The sequence below is a fragment of the Aptenodytes forsteri genome, unplaced genomic scaffold (genome assembly GCF_000699145.1).
Source record: "Aptenodytes forsteri isolate BGI_AS27 unplaced genomic scaffold, ASM69914v1 Scaffold92, whole genome shotgun sequence".
Lineage (NCBI taxonomy): Eukaryota > Metazoa > Chordata > Aves > Sphenisciformes > Spheniscidae > Aptenodytes > Aptenodytes forsteri.
The window spans coordinates 1,472,804-1,497,384 of NW_008794581.1; the positions used below are offsets into that span (position 1 = coordinate 1,472,804).

General features: G+C 36.5%; 1 protein-coding gene across 1 annotated transcript in view; it reads right to left on the reverse strand.

The window, feature by feature from the left end:
* SREK1 (splicing regulatory glutamic acid and lysine rich protein 1) overlaps nt 1-24,581 on the reverse strand; it is a 39,081-nt gene that overhangs the window by 14,009 nt on the left and 491 nt on the right. The window contains exons 2-7 of the mRNA XM_009272472.2: nt 13,380-13,513; nt 5,513-5,628; nt 3,956-4,120; nt 2,747-2,925; nt 2,029-2,159; nt 407-521 (exon numbers count right to left, since the gene is read on the reverse strand). Coding sequence (XP_009270747.1) covers nt 407-521; nt 2,029-2,159; nt 2,747-2,925; nt 3,956-4,120; nt 5,513-5,628; nt 13,380-13,513 — 840 coding nt within the window. The remainder of the gene's footprint in view (nt 1-406; nt 522-2,028; nt 2,160-2,746; nt 2,926-3,955; nt 4,121-5,512; nt 5,629-13,379; nt 13,514-24,581) is intronic.

The window sequence follows — 24,581 nt, forward strand, 5'->3', positions numbered from 1 at the left end:
CTAGCAAAACCAGCCAGCCTATCTGCTCAGGGTGCTAACAGTAAATAACATGTTTGATCCACAAAATACAGGTAACTATTTCTTTTTAAAATACAGGTCACAAAATGATATTATGCTACATGGCACAAAATGTACCATGAAACTATAGAAATGGTTATGTTACATGGCACAAAAAGTGCCTTCTAGTGTGTTTTAACTGAAAGTAATCCTGAAAACGTTTAGCATTTAGAGGGAAGGAGTATCTGCTCAGAGACGAAGTTCCTGGTTAGTCTGATCTGCTCAGTGTAAGTTAGTAATCTTCTCTACAGAGATACTTGTCTTATAACTCAGTAAGAAATCTCAGTAACCACCACCACTCAAAAAACCCCAGTATCATCTCTTAGTCCAAAATAAAAACCATACCTACCTGTGTTTTGAGTGTGATCTTTTCCTTCTAGATCGGGATTTTGAGCTAGACCTGGATTCTGAACGAGAATGGGAACGAGATCGACCGCCTTTTCTTTCACTGCTCTTTCCAGACTCTGAGAGGAAAAAACCACTTTGCAGTGTAAGCTCAGAACATTTAAAGATCCCAGTTAACAATCTGGCACAAGTGGAATGTACCACATATAGTGCAAGGGGCCTACTCTTTGCACATCTTCCTTCTTTGCAAATATCCTTCAGAAACATCCAAGAAAGTCATTGCATATACTCGTTGAGTGCAGCCATCCTGCAGCAGTACACATAAACCAGATAATTATAAACAGCTAGCTCTATTAGGAATGGGATTTATGTTGCTGCCACAATGCACAAGATCACAACATGTTCTCCTCTTGGTCTATTATTTAATATAATTACTTTCTTTTTTTTTTAAATAACCTGAGAAGAATAGAGTAAATTTAGAGGGTACAATTTTGAAAACAAGCATAAAATGTAAATAATAATTAGTATATACTATATATTAGTATACTTTCTATACTTTTAGATATTTCACCCTCTGTACAAATATTGAAGTTTTATTCCTCAAACATTGTTTTGCAGGAGGAAGGGATGGAGAGAACAGGGTGAGAAGTTTGATCCAAAGCCAGGCAGTCAACAGAAACCTTAACAGTGACCTCACCAGACTTTGATTCAGACTCTAAAAGATTGTTATTCTGCTGCTTAACATTGAGATGTTAGAGCTATTTCTCTTCCAACCCTACAAAAACAACAGAAAATACTCACCCACCCCCCAAAAAAACCCCTCAAGACTCCGCATTATCTAACCTACGTAAGACAATGTTTGTCAGTAAGAAGAATGACAAAATCTCACTGATGAAAAGAAAAAGGAGGATCTCAACTGAAAGTTTAACAAGTTGAGAATTTTTTTATGCTGTGGTTTTGCAATCAGTTTAAGTCAGCATAAATCAGCACTGAAAATGTCTAACCTCTCAACCCACCAACACCTTCCTCCTCGACCTGGCATCTCAGTATTAACAGGGATCAGGGAACCAATCTGGATGAAAAGAAGTCCTTTACAATATGTTAAGTTTTATCCCAGATTCATTCTCTGATCCCATTTGCTATGAGGATGCACACAGTCTTGAGCCAGCATGAAAAAGAGCATAGCACAGGGACAAAATTAACCTGCTGCAGATAAGAAAAGCATATTACTGCTTTCAGAACCATGCTAGCTCCCTCTGAACATGAAACTATGGCATTAATGGGTGATAGAGGAGAACAAAACAAAATATAAAGCATTTTCTTTTAAAAGTTTGTAAGTACTTTGAACTTAAAAAGCACCAACATTCAGTATTGATTTAGTATTAACTTTGTATTCTTGAAAACATTCAGTGAGCATGTATCTGAAAATAAGATACGATGAAATAAAAAGTCAGCTTCATTCCACTGCTTTGTTGCATGAACACAATTTTGATTATTTTCTTTTTTTTCCCAACACATATTGATCACCTCTGAGTACCCTTTTCCTGTGTTTGAAAATGCTCTTAGAAGTGTGTGCCAAGGTACGCACAGAACGTGTCTGTTAGGTAATGAACATAATATACCTACCTGGCTCAATAGCAGCAGATATGAAAGACTGGGCTTCCCTTACTCTCTTCATCACTTCTTCCAGTTCCTTGGCAGCAGCTTGTGGTGTCATTTCAGGAGGCTTCACTATTGCGTTATTGGAGTGATTAATTCTAAATTAAGGAAAAATAAAACCTTTCACTCCCAAACACTTGAAAAGGGAAAAGGAAAAACAACTAAGAAAGGAAAACACCTCAACTTCCATGTACGACTAAAAACTTCAAAGTTTAGCAAAACTACAGATTTGTCCTAACACTGATCTGTTCTAAGTATCTAAAATGTATTTTATTGCTTTCAAATCTTACCATTTTTAAATAAATGCAGAACAATATTTCTGTGTTAAAATATTTTCTAGTAGAAGTCTAGGAATCTATTTCTCTATTTCAGATCAAATCTCTATGTTAAGGCCTACTAGTTACATACACATCATACAGAAAGCTTAATTAGTACTAAGGACTTTGCAGATTCTTTCACTATTATAGCTTCCACTACCTCAAGATTAAATATAAATGTATTTTACTCAATGCCATCCATATTCTTCTCAGAGAATGTTATGCCCAACCTTGAAACTAGAGTTTATAAAATTTACTAACAATAGGTCCTTACATTAAAAAAATATTCATCACAGCACTTTCCTGCACATCAGTCATAAATGTATAAATCTCTCATTCAATAGTCATATGAATAATTAATTTCTTACTTCAGTGGCCTGTCTCCAAACATAACTCCATTAAAGGCAAGAGCTCGAGGTACAGAATTTTGGTCTGCAAATTCCACAAACGCAAATCGTGTTGGTTGCGTCTCATCACCTGCCATTCGCACAAATTTGACTTCTCCAACTTGCTTAAAGAATTCCAGCAGCTGATCTGCTGTTGTAGTCTAGAAAGAGTCGGAAGAGCTCAGCTGATGTAAAATATATAATGAAAACCACTTATCCAATATATCAGGTCATCTAAGAGCTACAGATTTTGGAAAGATATCTCACCATTATTACACAGGCGACATGAATTTGGTAATGTTACACTTTAAGAAAGACAGGTATTTTTTCTTCCATTAATCTAAAGAATATACTACAATTTAAAATAGTGCAACCAGAAGCCTTGAAGTCCTACATCTAGGTTAAAAAAGCATTTGGCACAGGATTTTGCACTTTTCAGGCAACTCATTTGAAATAGCTGATGAGGAATTTCCTTATACACCTGTGTCCAAGCTATTGACTGTGAATTTTGATCAATTAAAAAAAAAAATCCAAACAATGTTATAAGACTTAGCTTTTATCTGTTTTTCTACTAGCTTCCAGCTTGTTTTATTTTATCACGATCAATAGTACTTTTACACTCCAGTAGCTACTTTGGCAGTCAAAAAAAACCAAAATAAAATACTTATATTGCCATCAGTCAAAAGCAAATTGTTTTTCAATTAACTCGATCAATTGTTGAAAAATCAAGTTTCTGACAGACTTAACTTTCCTGTTATAGAAACTCAAAGGTATTTATGCTAATTTTGCAACTTCCACTAGAAAACATCATTCCATCTTACTGTACTTAAGCAACTACACAGTGCTACAGGGGACAGCTACCATGACCTCACGACTTCTGAGCATTGCTCAGCTAACGCAACCCAGCTGAACATTTGATCAACACACACAATCATAAGTATGTTTCTTGAATTCAGCTACAGTGTGATTTCTCTGGTATCCTGCCAGAATGAATTCCACAGTCTTGTCTGATCTGATTGGCACAGGAGCATTCAAAATTCAAAACATCACTAGTAACCAAAATGATTATGTTTTTTGTTTAAATTCCTATTGTCATCAACTAATGAAAACTCTTTAACATTTAAGATTAGAATTCATAAATTACAATTCTACACCTTCCATTAGTATTTCCATTACACAAAAAAAAGCTACCTGGGAATTCAAGTTTCCAACATAGACTGTTCTCCTGATTTCATCAATTTTGGATGGATCCACATTCCCCATAATTGGTGGTTGTGGTATTTCTCCCAGTGCCGTAATGTTAGGGTCCAATGCTGCTGCTGGTATAGCCCCCAAAGTGCCAAGTGAAACACCAAGCTGGAAAACACAAAAACACAATATGCTTTGCAACCAAGCACTGGTGGGAGATACTTCACTTGTTAATACTTGCCTGCCTTGTGCATTTCTGTAAAAATAAATCTAATGAATATAGGCAATACCTCAAACTTCAAGGTCCCAGCTGAGCACTTTTTTTAAAAAATAAAAATCTACTCATAAATAACCTTCTATAGTTAAGATTTTCTGTGGGCTATCAGTTAACATCTTATCAAAGAGGTCTGGCCAGGGATGCAGTACATCAATCAGAAAACATATATGTTTGAATTTCTAATGCTTGCAGTCAATCGAATTGAGTAAGATGCCTTCAGACACTGCTAATACTCTTTTTTTTTTACCACCACAAGTATTAGGAGTAGATGAGGAACTGCTGAGCCCTTGCCCAGCAAGGCAAGAAGGGAATTTGCGGTGCCCAGGGCCAATTTGTTCTGTAATAGGTATCAGTCCATCAAACGGACAGATAAGGTACCTTTTGGACAAACACATCACGTAAGGCAAGATTAATTACAGTTGAAATGCGAAGGACATTAAGTCTAAGTTCTTTCCCTACAAACACAGTCACTTCCTAGAGAATGAGGACAATACAGCTCTCATTTTTGGAACTGGGAATTGAAAACTCTCCTGGGGAACGTTATAAAAAAAAGTCACTTAAAAATCACTACTAAATTGGTCTGCTGAGTTTCTGGTTTGAATTTTGTTTTCTCCACCCAAAAAGCAACTGCCTTTCCAGCAAACAAATTTTCTAACAAGTGTGACAAATTCTCAACAAGCCACCAGTAATTTTTTGTTTATGTAACAAAAGAGAAAACTACTCTATTTTAACTTGAAGTTTTCCCTGAATAGGTCAGAGCAGCCTGCAGATGTCAAGAAAGGCTTACAGAGGCAAAAGGGAACTGAGCAAAGTAGCAGCAGCTAGCTCCTATGCTTTTTGTAGTGAAAACATTGTTAGGCAAACAGTCAAAAGCCCTGTCATAGAGGTAGCAAGCAAAGCACCCTAATGAAGCATTTTAATATTCCGAAGAACTGTGTGAATGGTTTATTATGTTATTATGTTTTAACAAACTTTTAGGAGGTGCCTAGCACTGCCACTGGACCAAATTAATGGGTCTAGGGAAGGACAATTAAAATGGACACAACCAAAATCAGTATTTATCCACTATTTTTCAAAATAATAATCTGAAAGAAAAACCTAGGAAAGATAGTGTATGGACAACTTGTGATCTACCCTCAAAAGAGGCACCACAGCTAAACCCTCACTGACCTAGCATACGAGGACAACATCCATGGATCAGATAGTTCTTGTTCTCTGAACACAGAAAAGGCTACTGAATATAGAGGAAACCAGAAATCAGACAGTGACTGAATTTTACTTACTGTAGTCAAAGGGGTTGGTGTAGGTATAGGAAGCAACCCTGCACCAGGCATCAGGCTTGTCATAGTAGGAGCAGGCGCCAATAGAGAAAGGGCTTTGGCTTCATCTGGGATTTTACCTGAAGAAGCAAATGAAAGCATTACACAGAGTTGGAACACTACACAGATGTTACTCTTTCTATGATTTTACAATTACCCTTGCATTTAAAAATGTAATAAATAACAATGAATCTATCTACCAGATCCTTACAAAGAAACAAATAAGAACTTAAGTTTTTCCTTTTACCCTGCTCTACTAGGAAAAACAAAAGTGAGCAAAACTTCAAAGACTAGCAATCTCATTAATGGATTATTATTTTAAAAACTGAATAATGTATACAATTATTTAACACTTTGAGCTATGGGTCACCTGTACTGGAAACTTAATGTTCATGAACCAAACGATATCAAGCATGGACGCTTTCCCAGGGCGGTGTTTTCGCGGTGATCGAAAGTTGTTTTACACATGACAACCGTTCGTGTTGGCTGCATCACTAATAGCACACAGAACATCAGATACAGAAAAGAAGAACATTTTTTAAAGTTTAATCCCCAGAAATGGCAAATAACCAAATCAGTAAAAGAAAAAAAAACCAAAAAAAAAACCAAAACAAAAAAAAACCCCAAAGTATGTGCTAACTGAAATTTGTGCTTTTTTAAATTCCTCTGGTGCTACCTACTTTGGATGTAAAAATAAATAAAAATAAAATAAAAACTACTGAACTACTGTGACTCCACATAATACATACTACAAGTAAAGTTGGAGGTGGAGGAGGGGAAGGTAGAAAAAATTTAGGTTGGTACTGTCTCACATTCTAGGTCACCTTAGTTTACGTGAAACTTTGATAAATTAGCTTTAAATTTACTGAGATTGAAGAAAATCATAACTGATCAGCTAAGCAAGCTGTATTTTCCCAAAATATGTATTCCTTACTATTTCAACAGGATTATATTCCCCGTCATGCTAAAAGTTTAAGTAATATCTAATCTGAATTAAACGCAGGTTTGACTCAACATTAGTGACAATTAGACTGCTAAATGAACCCCAAAAAATCTTCAAAAATTGAAAGATTTAATAGTTAAACAATTATGATTACAATTAAATGTACATATTAAATTTGAAATGCAACGGATTTAAACTGGCACAAACATTGAACACTAAACTGAAAAACTACAGAAAGAAGTTCTAATTATACTAGGTATCTATGATCTATTCAAAATTACTGGCATAATTGTATATATGCTATCCAACGGAGCCCTTTGGTATCACCCCATGCACTTTAATAAAATATATGTTTTTATTTAAACATTGTTTTACAAGTCAAGGTATATACAAATACTGTGCCAGTGGCTTTTACTGCTTTGGTTCAAACTGTGTATGTTTTAACTATAAAACCCCTAACTTCAGGATTTAAAAATGAATGTATAAATATTCTTATCAAAAAGCAAAATATGAGGTAAGTTTCAAAACACTGTGCAGTTTTAGCTATACGAGTTCCAACAGACCCCACAGGAAACATACTACTTTAAAAAAAATAGAAAGAATAAAAAAGTGTTGCAAACCTGTTCTACAGATCTGCAGCAAGGACTGGGTTACAGTTGGATATGACCAAAGGACAAAACAAATCTAAATGAAACTTAATTTATATGTAGCATGGGTGGAATAGAAAAGATAAAATAACAGTACCCATTTTTTTCTCATGCTTCCTATTTACATTTATTTTATTTATGTTAAATTTTGAGGCACCTTGCTCCTTAACATGTAACAAACCACTTGATTTTGCTATCTAAAGGAGAAAAATAGGAAAATTATTAGCACTTAAGAATTAATTGTGCAATAATGACTTCCAGGGCTTTTTAAAAAACATGCATGAATCTGAGTCATCATCACAATGTTCAGCACTCTTTACAGATCTCATTTTGAAGTCAGGCATGCAATGAGACATGTACCTGATTTGCCTGACTGCTCATGAGTATCAGGTACTTTGCTGCACATCCTGCCTAATATGTAGCTAACTAACAGGCTTTCAAATATACAATTCCAGCAGCTGTGCATGCAAATTAGGCATAGAATTATGTACTAGTTCTTCTGAAAATCTAAATACTTAAGTGTTTTGAAATTACTAATGAACCAGACCTTATCCTGAACAGCTAGCATCTTGCAATTAACTGGATACTCATGCAGGTTTCTACAGGATCAACAGACATGGCTCAAGTAAATCCAATGGCAGAAATGGCTCCTAAAGTGGTGTGTCTGCATTCTAAATTTAGATCCTTGGTCAGTAACGTACATAAGTATATGCCTAATTTAAGTATGCGCTTACGTACAGCCAATTCTATATACACTTAACCAGATAAACTTAAGAGATGCTTAGGCATTTAGCCCTTTTAAAGAGGAACTGAGTGAGGCACATAACTAAACAGACAATGAGTCAAGTTCAGAAAGCTACTTAAATACAAGCCTAAACTTTAAGTATATGGGTCATCTTACTGAAATAATTGGAATTATTCATTTGCTCAAATGTAGCTCAAGGAATCCACTGAACATTTTCAGTTAAGTGCACCATTATAGCAGTTCAAAGAACGAGTGACATGCGTATCTAAATTGTAAAGTTAGCAGTATTACTTCCAGGATACTTTGGTCCTTCGACAATGTAATGTTTTATTTTAAATACAGAATCTAGTTGGTCAGTTCCATGCCACAAACAAAGATTCATTTATTTTATTCAAGAACAAGAAAGGGTCTATCTCTACAGACAGAACCCTGAAAATTTGCCTGTATATTCAAAGATACTGTCTTTTCAAAAGATCCTTCTCCCATTTTTAAGACCAGGTCAAACTTTTTAACAATTCTATAGAAAAAAAACTGTTGTGGGGAAAAAAAAGAAAATCTGAAATTTCTTGCAAATTTACTTTCCTGTTCTTTAGACAGTTTTGCAAAACAAATTAATATGTGAGGCCAAATAACCTCACAAGTTACAGGCTTTAAGTTTTGGAGTTTTATCTCCATGGATTTATTTATAAAATACAAGCCCACAAAGATAAAACGAAACATGTGGGTTATGACACAACAAATTAGGACATTTTAGTTTAAGAATAACTTTCATTTTTTAAACTCGTGGCTTTTAAAAGCTGAATGGAAATGAGGTAAAGATATTTATTTTCTAATGAGGAAAACAGACAAAATAAATATGCCACATCTATACCACACCCTTAGAAAGATTTCTTAGAAGCTCTTGTGTTTAGTAAATTACAGATTCTATGATCATTTATTTATTGATTCTTCACTTTGCAAAGGAATCTGGAAGCAGATATAGATTAGCTCTGCATTGCCTAGAGACACCCTATGCTTCTTAGGAAATGTACAGTTGTCCTAAATATCAGTTATGATTGTTACTTTTTGTATCATCAAAGTGCTGAAGAGCCCTAGTCAACCTAGGCCATACCAGAATCCATTTTGCTAAATGCTGAACAGAAGTATCTGCGTTAAGCAAGTACTAACCACAGTATTTTTATCCCCCTCCAAGTGCTCAGAAGAAATTAATTTCCTACTCTTTGTACTGAAACTGCATGGTTAACCCTCCCCCCCGAAAACTGCTTCTGCAATAAGTTTGCTTGTTTTAAAAATACTTACAGTTCTCATCTACTCTAAACATAATTAAAGGAATTTTTATTTTCCTGCTATTTTAAATCAATGGAAAACGCACACTTACAAATAAAATTATTTCTGTGTGATCCAATTCATGATTCTTATTGGATTTAGCAGCAGTGATTAAAGAGATTACACCTACTGGCAATTACCTCAACTGCCACAGCTAAATCCAACAGAGATCACGAAGCAGAACTCTTCCCAGCTGCAGTGCACAGCCTGGTGCATTACCAGAGTGAAACCAATTGATCCCAATGCAGCTGGCTGGGAAGAGCAATGCCGGTGGACTAGACACACCCTGGTCCACCACTTCTGTTTCAGGGCTTCCGTTTCACAAGAAGTAAGAACATCATTTAGGGATGAGAACCTTCTCAATCACTCCAGCATGAACTGCTAGGGCTTCTGAGACTGTGAGATGACTGAGAAGACACTTTTTTTTCTTCTTTTTTTTAAAAACCTCTCCTTGAAAAAACCACCACTGGAGCATGTCAAAGTGCAATATACACATACACACACACACACACACATAGAGAACTGATTCAATCTTCCCACAAATAACAGTGTTAAAAGACAATGTGCCTCACATAACACATTCCAACCAAAACTTCAGGCTGCATTTGTACTTATGAGTGGTAAACAGTTTTTTCTGAAAATTACAGAAACAAAAGGATGAAATCTTACTGCCACTGACCTCACTGGAGTAAGGTTTCATCAGAAGCAAACAAGTATTTCATGACATTCAATATTCATGAAAGTTCAATTTCAGAAATAATTATTTTAAACTCTTCATATTAGACATAAATAGTAAGCCTTCTTTTAAACAGACCATGCAACCTAAGATAAAACTACTCTGTTGAGAAGAGGAAAAATAGCAGAGAAAGATCATGACTTTACTTTGTAAAGTCAATTTCTCCAGAAGTAAGAGTTTCAACTGTCCTTTTCCAAGATAAACTCATACAGCATAACATACGAAAGAATGTATCTTAAAACTGATATATTTTTCACTATTCCTGTCTTCTGACACAATGTGCTCATCTGTTGAATTTAGGTGCTTGAATGTATTCCAAATCAAATTTATCCATAATTCACAGCATAAAAATGAATCATATTCTAAATTCTGTGTATACCATCCACCATTCATAAGCAGCTTCAGGTCAACTTCAAAATTAAACACTGTGAACCCTTTACAAAACACCATTTTTACAGAACTGAAGTACCAGTTCACAAGTACAAGGGAAAGAGATTTAACAGAACAAAACAAAAAAAGGGACAAAATAAAATAAAAATAAAAGAAACAAAGGAAAGAAAGCAAAATAAAATAAAAACAGAGACAGGGCGTCCATCTTCAGCAGGCCAGACTTCGATCTCATTTCCCCCATGAAGGTTTCACTTGGCGGCAGGTTTAGTGGCATGGCAAACAATGCCTAACTCAGGCAAGTGTAACAGGTCTGCCTTGGCCAGTCTAGTCATCTAATAATGCACAAATATCACACAGAGAAAACATACAAAACCAAATTAATAGTCAAAATCCATCTACCAGATAATGTGGACATAAAATTTAGAATGATTAGGGTGGCATCTTTGTTTATCTTTCAACCTTTGTGTTCTCAAAGTATAACGTTTAAAGAAAAACCTACCGATACACACACAAAAAAGTCATATTTTGACAGCTTAATAACGTTACTTCATTTACAATTACATTTTTGTTAAATTGTTTATTAAATGTCACAAAATTAACACTGTTTTCATTGTGTAGTGATTCCCTCCTCATACTTGCTTGGTTTACCACTGTTTAAATACACTTCAAATTTCAGATTTTATTCTGGTTTTTAAAACCGAGTCTTCAGTTTCCATTTTACCTCTCCTCTATGTTTGATTCGGCGCATGAAATGGTTTATTACTGGCACCATTGGCCAACGATGTAATTTTACCTCCCAGTAGAATATAGCCATCACTACTTTTAAAGCCTGTGATACACTCCACTGAATCCATTAACAATGCATCATATGATACACTGTGAATCAAAAATCTTGCGCTGTGGTCTCCAAAGCCATACTTATTCCACCCAGTCAATTCCTCAGAAAGTTAATCCTATATAAATTCACATCTTTGTAAATTAAAATTAGTGATTCTGTTAAAAGAGTGTTACATGGAACAGCATTCTGACATTAAAAAAAAATTTGACCTCATAGCCCAATCACTTGTTCACCTAATTAGGCATAAACCTCTGTGGGGTCCAGAATGATTTTGAACAGTGACAATTTTTCTGTAATATGTTTTCTCAGAAATGCCTAATAAGTCAGCTACAAATGGGGTTGGAACAACATGAGTCAGAACTTTGATTTTATTCTCCTTCCATTCATTGTCTACCATCAAGAGACACAGGAAAACATAGCTTTACCTGCCTGTTGCCATATCACGTCAGGCAGTGATCTCATCACAAGAAAAACACCAGGAAGTGTTGTTCATTCATTAGGCGGCAATCTTCCCTCTCTGGCAATACTGAACCAGTGTTAAGGTCTTTCCAATGAAACGTAAAACTAAGATCCTCATTAATTTGTAGTCAATTATTTAGGGGCAATTTTTCAATAATAAGGACTCTGGTCCCATTAGCCTCTAGAGAGCTTCAAGTGGATTCAGCAATATCCTCTTTGTGGTTTAAGAACAAGTTCAAAAAATAAAACCAAAATGCCCTGAAAACAAGGCATAAAAGCAACTAAAAATCTAGGCTTCACAAAGACAAATATATGTGCCATATGCCCCTATTAAGAAGGCTACAAGAATAAGCAGTATATTGTAGGTCAATACAGCTTTTAGTGAAAGTACTTACAGAGTCTATGAAATTTTGGAGACTTGTCAGAGTTTGCTAGGAACATCCCAGACCATTACTACAGCAGCACTAATCTCATACTATCCAAATCATGATGTGGCAAACATGCCAAAAAATGGTACTCTGGGACCACTATTAACAAACTCCAAAAAGTCAACAGTATTTTCTGAAACAAAACCTGACTCTTCCAGTTAGAAAAGTTATGTTAATAGGAGGTATTTCTGGACTTCCTTATGGTTCAATCATTCTAAATATTGTTGCTCATGGCAAAACAGCTACCGTGTTCAAAGTGAAGTTAGGTTCACTCCACCAGCTGGAATGTTTCCACTCCAAAGAAGCAAAAAGTCCAGAACCAAATGGGCAGATGCTCAATTCCACAATGAACCCAATGAAGTCAATGGGGCTCTGCCTAACTCCAGCGATACGCCTACCACAGGGCCGTGCTTCATATAACTGTATTCAGATCTGGGATATTATACTAACAATACTAACTACTTTGTATTCAACACATCTGTAAAAGTATGGCCTCAAAGCTAGTTAAGGGAACACTTGTAAATTTAGTAGTCACCAAGCATTTTATTTTATTAAGAATTTTAAAAATATGTTACATTCGAAGCATTCTGTACAGATCATTGCATTTTTAAAGAGCTATCTAAAACCAAAAAGGAGTACCAGTATACATAAGAAAGCCTTTTTATGGCACACAAAGTAATGTTTTCCACAGTAACAAGAAAGGGAAATTGAATTTTTTTAATTAAACTAGCAGGTAAATATTTATATTCAAACAGTAATTATCACCATGAATGCTAAGTATTTTAGATTAGATGAATGTAAAATGGCCAAATATATATATCACATGTCTACAAGAAAAAACTGGGATTCAGCCTAAAAAAAAAGGAAAAATAATCAGTATCTTAAAAAAAAACAAAACACCACACCAAAGGTGATACATTAAGATCCAAACTGCAATGTTATCAGTGCCAGGAAATTGCCTCATCTTTTCAGTGCTCCATTGACTTCAGTGAGAACTCTGTGTGAGAATAAGCTTGCCAATGCAAACCATATTGAAGGGAATTATTTTACCTTCTTTTCCCTCAAAATATGTAATAACTATAGAAAATTGAATTATCCTAATTTAAATCAACTACCTTTTTTCTAACGCTGACTTTCAATTAAATCTATACAATTGGGTTTCTTAATTCAATTTTCAATTTTGTTTCAAGGCTTTTTTTGAAAAAGCAATAAAATAAAATAAAATAACAACAGAGCACCACCTCCTTACATGGAAAGCTTAAAACAATTAGCAGACACAACAAAGAACAACATTACAGAAGAACGTCTAAAATACCAACCTTCTGCGCAGGGCACAACTATCAAAGCTCTGTCAATAAAAACCGTGTTAGTTAGATGCTGGGCCACACCAACACTCGATGCTTCACGAAACTTAATATAACATACTTTGGAGGAAAAAGCAAGAGGTGCGTTGCTGCAAGATAAAAGGAAAAAAACAATTAGTCACATTAAGTAATTGTATGCATGGATTTTTAAAAATTACTCCTTAATAAAAAAAAAGGTTTTAGACTTCCTGGAAAAGTTTGCCAAAAGGCAAGAGTATAGAAATTTACTCATTTGCCTACTTACTACTTCACTGAAAAAAGCATAGCATAGCACATCCTCCTTTTTAATGGAAACCTAGGAAGCCAAAATCCCAAATTAACAAGGCTAATTTTCTTTTATAATCTTGCTAAACAACATTGACCAGTACATTCCAAATTACTATCGTAAGTAGCGTATTTATTTGAAACATTTGTCAAGTAAATAATTTATAGTTTATCTTTTTTCCTCCAAATAATCCTTGTTTAGGGAAGTCAAACGACAAGCCCAGTCATTTTTCAGTGAGTCCTTCAGATATTAGCCCATAATAACCGACACTTTTTCTTAGGTCTTCATGAAAGCAGTTTCATTAATTCTTATTAAGATAAAAGCAGTTCTTGAGAGTTCTTTCAAATGTTAGGTCTTAGTTCACTAATGTAACAAAAATCGTTGTAACCATCTGCCTTAGTCTGGCATAGTGTAGTATGGGATAACACTGGAGCAAGTAGGAGGAATTCACTATTTGGCTAGAAGGAAGAAAATTTGCCATTTGCTTTTCCATTAGAAAGTATACCAACAGAGATGCCAGAAAGCACAACACATAAACATCGTAGTCTTGATCAAAACCAAAGAAGTTTGCTTTAAAAAATGTATTCCCTAGTCAAGGTTTGTAACCTTTATACAAGCAGTTTATTTCTTCATATGAAGGAAGTACAGGTGAAATCTTCAAAGAAAGAATGCAATAGGATATTGCTGGAACATCAGCAATTTCCATTTGAAAAGACCATCTGTCTTCTAGCAAAGCAATAACTCATGGAAAATATGCTGCATAAACTGTTTCATCCTGACGCTCCCTCAACTGAAACAGAAACACTTGTCAACTTTCTGGAAGTACCAGACGCAGTTCAAGCTTAGCCCAACCCATCCTGTAGTCCCTCAAATTCCAAGCAGGTACTCCCAAAGTTGTTGTATGGAATTAACTAGACTTTAGTATTTAAATACAAGTTCAGAAGTTTTAGACACATTATTTCATCATATTAATTGCTTAAATGAACCATGAACTTAGTCTAAGGCAGGCAGACTCGTATGCTTCTGTTTACCAGAAATGTTAACACCTAGGTAAAATACCTAGAGAGCTGGACAACTTCAGAACACTTATGATGGAAAATTCTATGAAAACAGATACACTGAGGAGGCAACAATAAACAGGGAGTGGGAGAGACATAAATATGAAAGTCAACCATATAGAATTTAGAAAAACACTGCAAGATGACTACCTTTCTTCTGCCCATTTATTTTGTTTGTAGTGGCCAATGTTTTCACAGTTTCAAGTTTCCACATTCAGGAAGGAAATAATTGTATAGAATGGCTTCTGAGCCACCTGTAAGGTCTTGGTTCAGAACAGTTTCCAATACCATAGCTGACAACGAGCTATGACTTTCTCAGTACTCAGCAGAAATGTTTGCATACAACATTTAATCTTACATATTCTGAAATGCCAGACTTCGCTCAATGCAAAGATTTTTTTTTATGCCCACAGGGGTTCTTGGTTTGGTTTGGTTTGTTGGGGGGAGGGTGGAAGTGGGTCTGTATGTGTGGGTTGGGAGAAGAGGGTGTTTTGATTTTTTGTTGTTGTTTGGGTTTGTTTGTTTTTAAATACACATGCCAGTGTTACAACTCAAATGGCTGAAGCCTCCACTGAAGATTCTGTGGTCGAGACTGTTGAAGACTTCTAGCATCTCCTGTTTTTTTTCTTTTTTGTTTTCATTGCTAACTCAAGAACATAATTCTGTTCCAGGCAGTTTCAGGCCCCATAAATAATTCTTGTAAATTTCAACATCTATAGAGCCAGCTCTGACAAGTGTATCTTTTATAATATTCTCCCCCCTTGTATTTCCTGGATTTCAATCACAAAAGCTATGCGGAAAGTGTGTTAAAAAATATTAACATCAGAACACTGCTGCAAACAAGGCTCTAAAAAGAAGTCTTGGTACAAAGTGTTTCCTGAAGGTTACGGCGGATAAATTCTCTATAATCTCACCTCTACCGAAAACACATCAATGCTACATCTACATCAAGGGAGATGATCAAGATCCAAAAGATCTAAAATTCTAAAATGTTTCACAGTGATTGAGTCCTCTCCTTTTACAAAGTAGGCCTCCTAAATCTACCCAGCAGGCTTCTTAAGAAGTCTTTCTTAAAACAGAAAAGTCCTATTCTGTTTTAATTCCTTTTGTTCCATTTTTTTTCTGCTAACCTTTTCTGAGGCTGAATTGAGGTAGAGTCATAGTGTTCTTCTAGGGTTACAAAGCACCAATGCAAAAAAGCAACTCCTACATCTCTGATTCAAGGTTACTATAATCCAGTTTCTTTAGAAAAGCAAGAAAACTCAAAAAGTAAATAAATATCTAAATAGTGTTCAGACATTTCTGCCATTTTTGTTTTCCTTTGTAGGGAGACAGTAACACCCCTCTCCCAAGAGAATAACAACCAACCAAAACATTTCATAAGAATGACCTATTCAGAAAGCTACAGTGAAAAATCAAATAAAAGGCTACAAAACATTCCCCTAAGGGTCCAGATTTTCTCAGAGTGGTGGTGGTGGAGGAAACAACAGAAATTAATAACTTATCAAAATAACATGTTATGGAAAAATGGTGAAGATCACATTTAAATAAGGCTGTGTGTGTGTTATCTCAAAGGCCTCATCTATACTGCAGTCACTGCAGGATATAACAATGTCTGAGAAACAGGTGTGTGTTCTAGCCTCCAAGACCACTCCACACAATCCAGAAGCAAACAGTATTACACAGCAGGGCTTTCAACACCTAACGGGGACAGTTTGTGCCTCCCTGTTTTCAAACAACTCATTCTGCAAAAATCCAATTGTTGCTCAATAAAGCTTTTCAATATTTAACTGTTCAAAAATACTCTTACAGCCACATTTGAAGGCTTATTGCTACAAATATAATTTTGAAGGCTTCTCTGAAACACAGACTTCAACTAGGGGACAAGCGTAACACAAAAGCATGACTGGGACTACGGATCTGATTACAGACATCACTGGTCTCCTAGTAAACCGAAAAACAACTCTAAGCTGTATGAGTCGTTGGCATACTGGAGTACATACCCAAGGCAAAAGACCTGTCACACCCTGCAAACCAGCTTCAGATTTCAACTGTACTGCAAACTGAAAGTGATCTGTAAAAGCTGGTCTCGGTCTTGTCCACAACTGTGAGAAAAAGAAGCCATACTTCATCTTCTCACAAAACTCTATTTAAACAGCCAACAGAAAGGTACCAAACTAATATTTTCTAGAACAACACATTTTGTAAATTTAAATGTAAGTAACTTTAGGCTGTTAAAAGCAACAGACAACAAAGAGACAAAAGTTTCACGGAGTATTCTATAGAGCAGGGAACACAGTATGCCCTCTCATGCTCTTGCATATTCAAATGTCAGCATCACCACGTACGTGTGGTTTCTCAGAGACCTTTTGCACACGCGGGCTTGCAGGAGGCCTCCTTCGTACCTCCTTAATGGCCTCTGTGTATTTCCACTTGAGAAAACTCAGTAAGCACTGGAAGCTTTGCAAATGGCAAACTGAGGAGCTCTTGTTAAACAGTGACAGCAATTCTCCACTCCCAACATGGGAATTCAGATCTCTAATCAAATCAGGACCATACAGAGGTATTCAAAACTTCAGGAGTTTCTCCTCAGACTTTGTGACAAAATATCAGTGTAACTGACAGCAAAGCCCCACTAATGCCACCCTCTTCTACACAGAAGTGGCAAATCCACATGGAGGCCTTGATGTAGCAACAACTTAGTACATAACTAATTCTCTTTCACAGGCTGTGGTCATAGCACTACTTTCTGTTCTTACTGACTTTTTCATCCTATCTAACCATAATTTTCCAAGTAATTTTCATATACACCTGTAACTTTTTTTTACAATATTTAAGTCTTTAGCTTCAGGAAGAAACTAGAACTCATTTGGTAAAATTAGAAACCTGCAATCCAGTCATCCTGCTTTCCTCAAGATGTAAGCGAAAGGAAGAATACTACACATACAAGTAAATTAAGAAACCAAACATCATAGAAATCATATTTTCTGAAAGGATTTTACAATCATCCCTTACTTTCATTTCTGAGCATCTTTTATATAAAGTTGGTTGGGGAAAAAAAGGCAAATTCTCAAACGGTCTCTGAATATCCTTCTTCTCAAGGTTAAAGCCCTGTTTATGGGACAGGGAAGACAAGATCACCAAAAGGCTTGGTAAGGAAGTGGAATAAAAGGGGTCTTTGAGCACTGAAAGCCACCTATGGCAGTCTTTAACAGACAAGTCTTAAAAGGAAAGGGTTAAAAGTCTCATGAAGTCTAAGTTTCTTGTGCAAATTTTTCACACCAGTGACCAACAAGGTTAAACCAATACAGCAGACAGATGCAGCATGATAAAAAATAAACTCTGCTGGTCTCTTTAAGATCTGATAATCAAATACAAATTAGGAGTGAAATGAGTGGCTTAAAAAAACCCAAACCAACCCTTTTCCCACCTCCATATAACTTACACTTGTTTATAGATGTTATTCAGGGTCCACAAATAGGTACTTTCAATTTTTAGATTAAAGTTTAACTGGAAATGGAAATCATTCCAGAGAGCGGAACAGTATATAGTTGTACAATCAAGTCAAATTTGAAATTTTCTTCTAAGAAAATAAGTAAATACAAACAACGGCCACCAGGAACAAGTATCTATGACCCACTAAAAGATGATTCATGTCAATCATTTTTCAATTAAAAGAAATATTGCTTCCAGTGCCAATGAAGCCTCACTGACAAGTAGCTAAAATCAGGATGATGACCATATGGAAATAACTTCTTCAGTGCCAAGAGTTTCCAATGCCCTCAACACTGAATCTGAAGGTGGACTACTTGCAGTTCACATAGGCCTCTTTGGAACATAACAGTAATAATAAAGCAGCATTTACTGCCATCTGCATGAAGTGTGAAAGCCTCTAATATACAAGACAGAAACTTTCCCATGGAGAACTAGCCTTTCAGGAACATGGCAGGTATGAAATCCATCCTTCTTAAAGGGATGTCTGATTAGCAGTGTCTGAAGAAGCTGAAGGGCTTTGATCAATGAAGATAAAACATGATGTGACGAACTATCAAAAAGCATAGCATGATTTAACTCAACATTCATAAAAAAAGTCCTCCCAATCAATTTGTAATATAAAACAAAGGACCCTAACAGAAACTGCTACTTTAAAACCACAGTCTTAAGATACTAACTGCTGGGAAAAGTCACTGGGTTCAGGAAGGTTGCTGCGAATACTGGAGAGTCATCTTAAACAGCCTGCATTTTATTTAACGTGTTAAAAAACTGAGGTGGTTTCTCTCTTCCTCTCCACATTTTGCAAGTTTAGAAGAACTTTAAGTAAACTACTCTAACATTAACGTGCTTTCTATTTAATATAATCTGTATTTAATTACATTCAGCAATTGAGACCTCCTTTTAGTTTTTAAGGAAATTCTCTGCTGCGTCTTATAAAACTGAGGTACATCTTAATTACAAGAAAAACGTAGAAAATGGGTAAAAAGGAACTCTCCTCTCTAATAATGCTAGTTCAGACAACCATAGCATAGCCCTGTACTTTGCTCTACAATCACTGAAGCACAAAACCTATAGGTGCCAGAGATATCATCCTCACTCCCTAGAGTAAGTCAGAAATCTTCTCTTTTTTTATGCAAGTCAGTGGAAGGGTGTTGTACAATGAATTAGACTGGAACAGTGCTATCAAAGGAATTTCCTATAATGTGGAAATGATCACCTGATCAAATTCACCACTTCTACAATCCTCTTGGATTGCTCTGACAGAGCAAAATATCAGAGGATTAGGAAAAAAAATCCAAAGCTAACATGCAAAGCTGTATCTTCCAAGAATGGGAAAAAATATTTCAAAAAGAAACTAAATTGCCAAGAGCAATGCTCCAAAATGGGCCATGTCCTTGACCAAGTTAATGCACAAATACCAGAATGAGACTTCTTCAAGACTTGCTGCTCCAGCTGGATGCACGTCTATGGGGCCCGATGGGATTCATCCCAGAGTACTGAAATTGCTGGCCGATGTCATCGCGGGACCTCTCTCCATTATTTTTCAACAGTCTTGGGAGTCTGGAGAGGTCCCAGTCGACTGGAAGCTGGCAAATGTTGTCCCAATTTTCAAGAAGGGTAAGAAGGAAGACCCTGGTAATCACAGGCCTGTCAGTCTCACTTCAGTGCCTCGTAAAATTATGGAGAAGGTTATTCTGGGAGTTACTGAAAAACACTTGAGAGACAATGCAGTCATTGGTCATAGCCAGCACAGGTTCACGAGGGGAAAGTCCTGCTTAACTAACTTCATTTCCTTTTATGACAAGGTCAGCCATCTAGGTGACCAAGGGAAGCCAGCAGGTGTGGTGGGTTTGGATTTTAGCAAAGCTTTGATACTGTCTCTCACAGTGTCCTGCTGGACAGAATGTCCAGCACACAGCTAGACAAGTCCATAATACGCTGGGTGAGCAATCAAAAACTGAGGTGGTTTCTCTCTTCCTCTCCACATTTTGCAAGTTTAGAAGAACTTTAAGTAAACTACTCTAACATTAACGTGCTTTCTATTTAATATAATCTGTATTTAATTACATTCAGCAATTGAGACCTCCTTTTAGTTTTTAAGGAAATTCTCTGCTGCGTCTTATAAAACTGAGGTACATCTTAATTACAAGAAAAACGTAGAAAATGGGTAAAAAGGAACTCTCCTCTCTAATAATGCTAGTTCAGACAACCATAGCATAGCCCTGTACTTTGCTCTACAATCACTGAAGCACAAAACCTATAGGTGCCAGAGATATCATCCTCACTCCCTAGAGTAAGTCAGAAATCTTCTCTTTTTTTATGCAAGTCAGTGGAAGGGTGTTGTACAATGAATTAGACTGGAACAGTGCTATCAAAGGAATTTCCTATAATGTGGAAATGATCACCTGATCAAATTCACCACTTCTACAATCCTCTTGGATTGCTCTGACAGAGCAAAATATCAGAGGATTAGGAAAAAAAATCCAAAGCTAACATGCAAAGCTGTATCTTCCAAGAATGGGAAAAAATATTTCAAAAAGAAACTAAATTGCCAAGAGCAATGCTCCAAAATGGGCCATGTCCTTGACCAAGTTAATGCACAAATACCAGAATGAGACTTCTTCAAGACTTGCTGCTCCAGCTGGATGCACGTCTATGGGGCCCGATGGGATTCATCCCAGAGTACTGAAATTGCTGGCCGATGTCATCGCGGGACCTCTCTCCATTATTTTTCAACAGTCTTGGGAGTCTGGAGAGGTCCCAGTCGACTGGAAGCTGGCAAATGTTGTCCCAATTTTCAAGAAGGGTAAGAAGGAAGACCCTGGTAATCACAGGCCTGTCAGTCTCACTTCAGTGCCTCGTAAAATTATGGAGAAGGTTATTCTGGGAGTTACTGAAAAACACTTGAGAGACAATGCAGTCATTGGTCATAGCCAGCACGGGTTCACGAGGGGAAAGTCCTGCTTAACCAAGGAGGGCAGCCCCACGGAAAGAGATCTGGGGGTTTGGGTTGATGGCAAGTTGAGTATGAGTCAATGGCATGCCCTGGCAGCCAAAAGGGTCAATCGTGTCCTGGGGTGCATCAAGCACAGCATCACTAGCCGGTCGAGGGAGGTGATTGTCCCAGTCTACACTGCACGGGTGCGGCCCCACCTCGAGTACTGTGTGCAGTTTTGGGCATCTCAATGTAAGAAGGACATCAAACTATTAGAGTGTGTCCAGAGGAGGGCGACCAAGATGGTGAAAGGTCTCGAGGGCAAGACTTAGGAGGAGCAGCTGAGGTCACTTGGTTTGCTCAGCTTGGAGAAGAGACGGCTGAGGGGTGACCTCATTGCAGCCTACTGCAAGGGGGGGCAGTGGAGGGGGAGGTGCTGATCTCGTCTCTCTGGTGACCAGCGATAGGACACGAGGACATGGAATGAAGCTGTGTCAGGGGCAGTTTCAGGCTGGGCATTAGGAAAAGGCTCTTCACAGAGAGGGTGGTCAGTCACTGGGACAGGCTCCCCAGGGAAGTGGTCATGGCACCAAGCCTGTCAAGAGTTCAAGGAGCATCTGGACAATACTTAGTCACGTGGTTTAGTTTTAGGTAGTCCTGCAAGGAGCAGGGAGTTGGACTCGATGACCCTTGTGGGTCCCTTCCAACTCGAGATATTCTATGATTCTATTTCCTTTCAACTGAAAAAAGTAGTTTTGTTATTAAAAAATTTGATACAATCAGATTTTATGGATTAGGCTTCAGCAGATTAAGGGGGAAAGTAGAAGGCTGATAGACATGACTGACTTGGAAGAGGTGAGGGATAATTTATACTTTTATTTGGAAAGATCATAGAGAAAAGGGAGTTTATTCACTTTGTGAAGTGTGTGTATGCATGTACATATATACACAGATGCATGTACATGTACATATATATACAGATGCATGTACATAACACAGATGCGTACATGTACATATATATACAGATGCATGTACATACAGATGTACATGCATCTGTATATATATTGTTTACCCTTGTGCATTATCAACAGAACTGGAAGTTCACATCCATTAGAAATAAACAAGCCCGGCAATGGGATTACAAATATTACAGTAAATTCCTTAACATGAATGGCCTTCTTTTATATATATTAAATGATGCATGCAGAAGAGAACACAACTTCACTCTGCTCTGCAAACTCATGCTTGACTAAGTGAAAATATTTTGTGTGTAAGCTGAATATTTGCAATACAGAATTAAAGAGAAAACAGGTTGCAATTCTACACAATGCAAGCAACAACTTTATTTCACCTCATTGCTTAATCTATTAAAAAAGTTAGGATAAGACTCTTCTAATATTACACCATATATTATTCTTGAAACAAGAACTGTTGGCTTTATTTTTCTAACTATGTATTTCTGTACAAAGGCTAGCAAATGGGGTCCCAATCTCAGTGAAAGCTTTTACTTAACTTAGGTAACACAAATACTCTCAGATGACTGAAAGCTACTATGTCACCTTCCTTTTATTCCTCAGCATGAAATAAATTAAAAATAGCATATTAATATTTGTTGTTCAGTAGTCAAAATCCATGAGACCTGTAGTTACTAATTCAACTTACTCAATTATGTTTTTAATCTAGAAACTGGACTGAAAAATGAGTTTCCACTGTTCCATGAAGGTAATAAAATTCATGCTCTAGAATACATTGGAAGTTTGGATTTCTTACAGAATTGTTTTTAAAGCTAAGACAGAAATGACATGATTTTTTTGTGTGATGTTGATTCTAATGTAAAAAGCAAATTTCCCTTTTAATTGAATTAATAGAAAGAATTGATTTTAAAAAATCTAGGCTTTAAATCATTAAATACTTAAGGAAAAAACAGTAGCAGAAAATAATTTTAACAAATTGCAGACATCTATTGTAGCATCTTTTTGCTTGGGACACCTTTGCTTCCCGTGCACTCGTCAATGAAACACTATTTTCTGAATTCATCATAATATTATTCAAATATATTTTCAGAGAGTCAATGGGAAGCATGTTTCTTTTTGTTTCACAAGAAGGGCATTAGAGTAAATACTTGAATTTTTTTCCAAGGTAATAATTTGAAAGTCAGGCCAAATGTCCATAACTATTGGGCAAGGAAATCCATATTTCTAAAAGTTATGCATAAAAACTGTAAATAAAACCAAGAGTAAAATAAGTAATCACAGTCCTGCATCCTATCTCTGAAAACTAAATTAATCATTTAGAAGTGATGTTTACAGCATCATAACCTTGACATTTCCAAGTCAAACCGTTCTGTGGTACTGGATTTTAATATTTTATATGTATATACACACTAGCAAAATTTTATACATAGGCACAAACATTATTTGCATATGAATATCAAGAAAGTATCTATTTGCCTTAAAATCTGTTATATAACAGTGAAAAGAGCGAGCAACAGCTATAACAAAAATATATTCTGTCAGGAGAAAACTCCAGTGTATTAAGAAGCAAGTGTGGAACAAGTCCAAAGTAAAAACCCTAGAAAACTGTGTAAAAATCACCATAAATCTATAAAAGAGTTTTAAAACTCAGTAAGGCTGTTTTAATATATCTTTACATGAATGGATGCCTATTACATATACTTCATATATATATATTAAACCATATTTAATTCTTCTGAATGGTCCTCATTCAAACGTACTCAGATGTAATGTAGTAACATAAAAATGGATAAAAACCAACTTTTTTGCTATTTAGTTTTAAAAATCAAAATTTTATTAGTCAGAACATTTTTTGTATTAAAGCTGTAGTATCTGCATATGAATGACTCCCTCCCTTTTCTGCTATTCCTATTTAATTTTCATAAAAGATAAACGGTTTGAAAGGACATATCTGTCATTAACTTCCTAGTACAACAGATGCGTTAAGGAAAAAATATTTCTTTTCCTCCTCTGTTCTGTTGATCATCATCTGCTTGAGAGAAACAACGTTTTTATTTTGCAAACCTCAGTATCTCCCTTCCGAGTGCATCCCTCGCACGCAGCTGACATAATGGGAACAGCTACCATTTAGAGAAACGTGTAATGTCCGTTATTAACTTTCGTTTACCGCACACGTCTTATCAGGGGCATTTCTGAGCACAAGGCAGGGCAGGTTCCGTCCCTCTATCAACAGCTATTTTGGCTTCTGTTCGAGCGGCCCCTTCTCGCAAAAAAGAGCCCTTCGAACAATTTTAAAAAAAAAAAGAAAAATAAAACAAGAGAGAATTGGCGCCGCCGGCACGCACCGCCCGGGCACCGCGGCCTGGCAGCCAGCCGGGAGGGGGTCAGGCCTGGGGCTCTTTCGCCCGCCCCCCCTCCACTCAGTCCGCG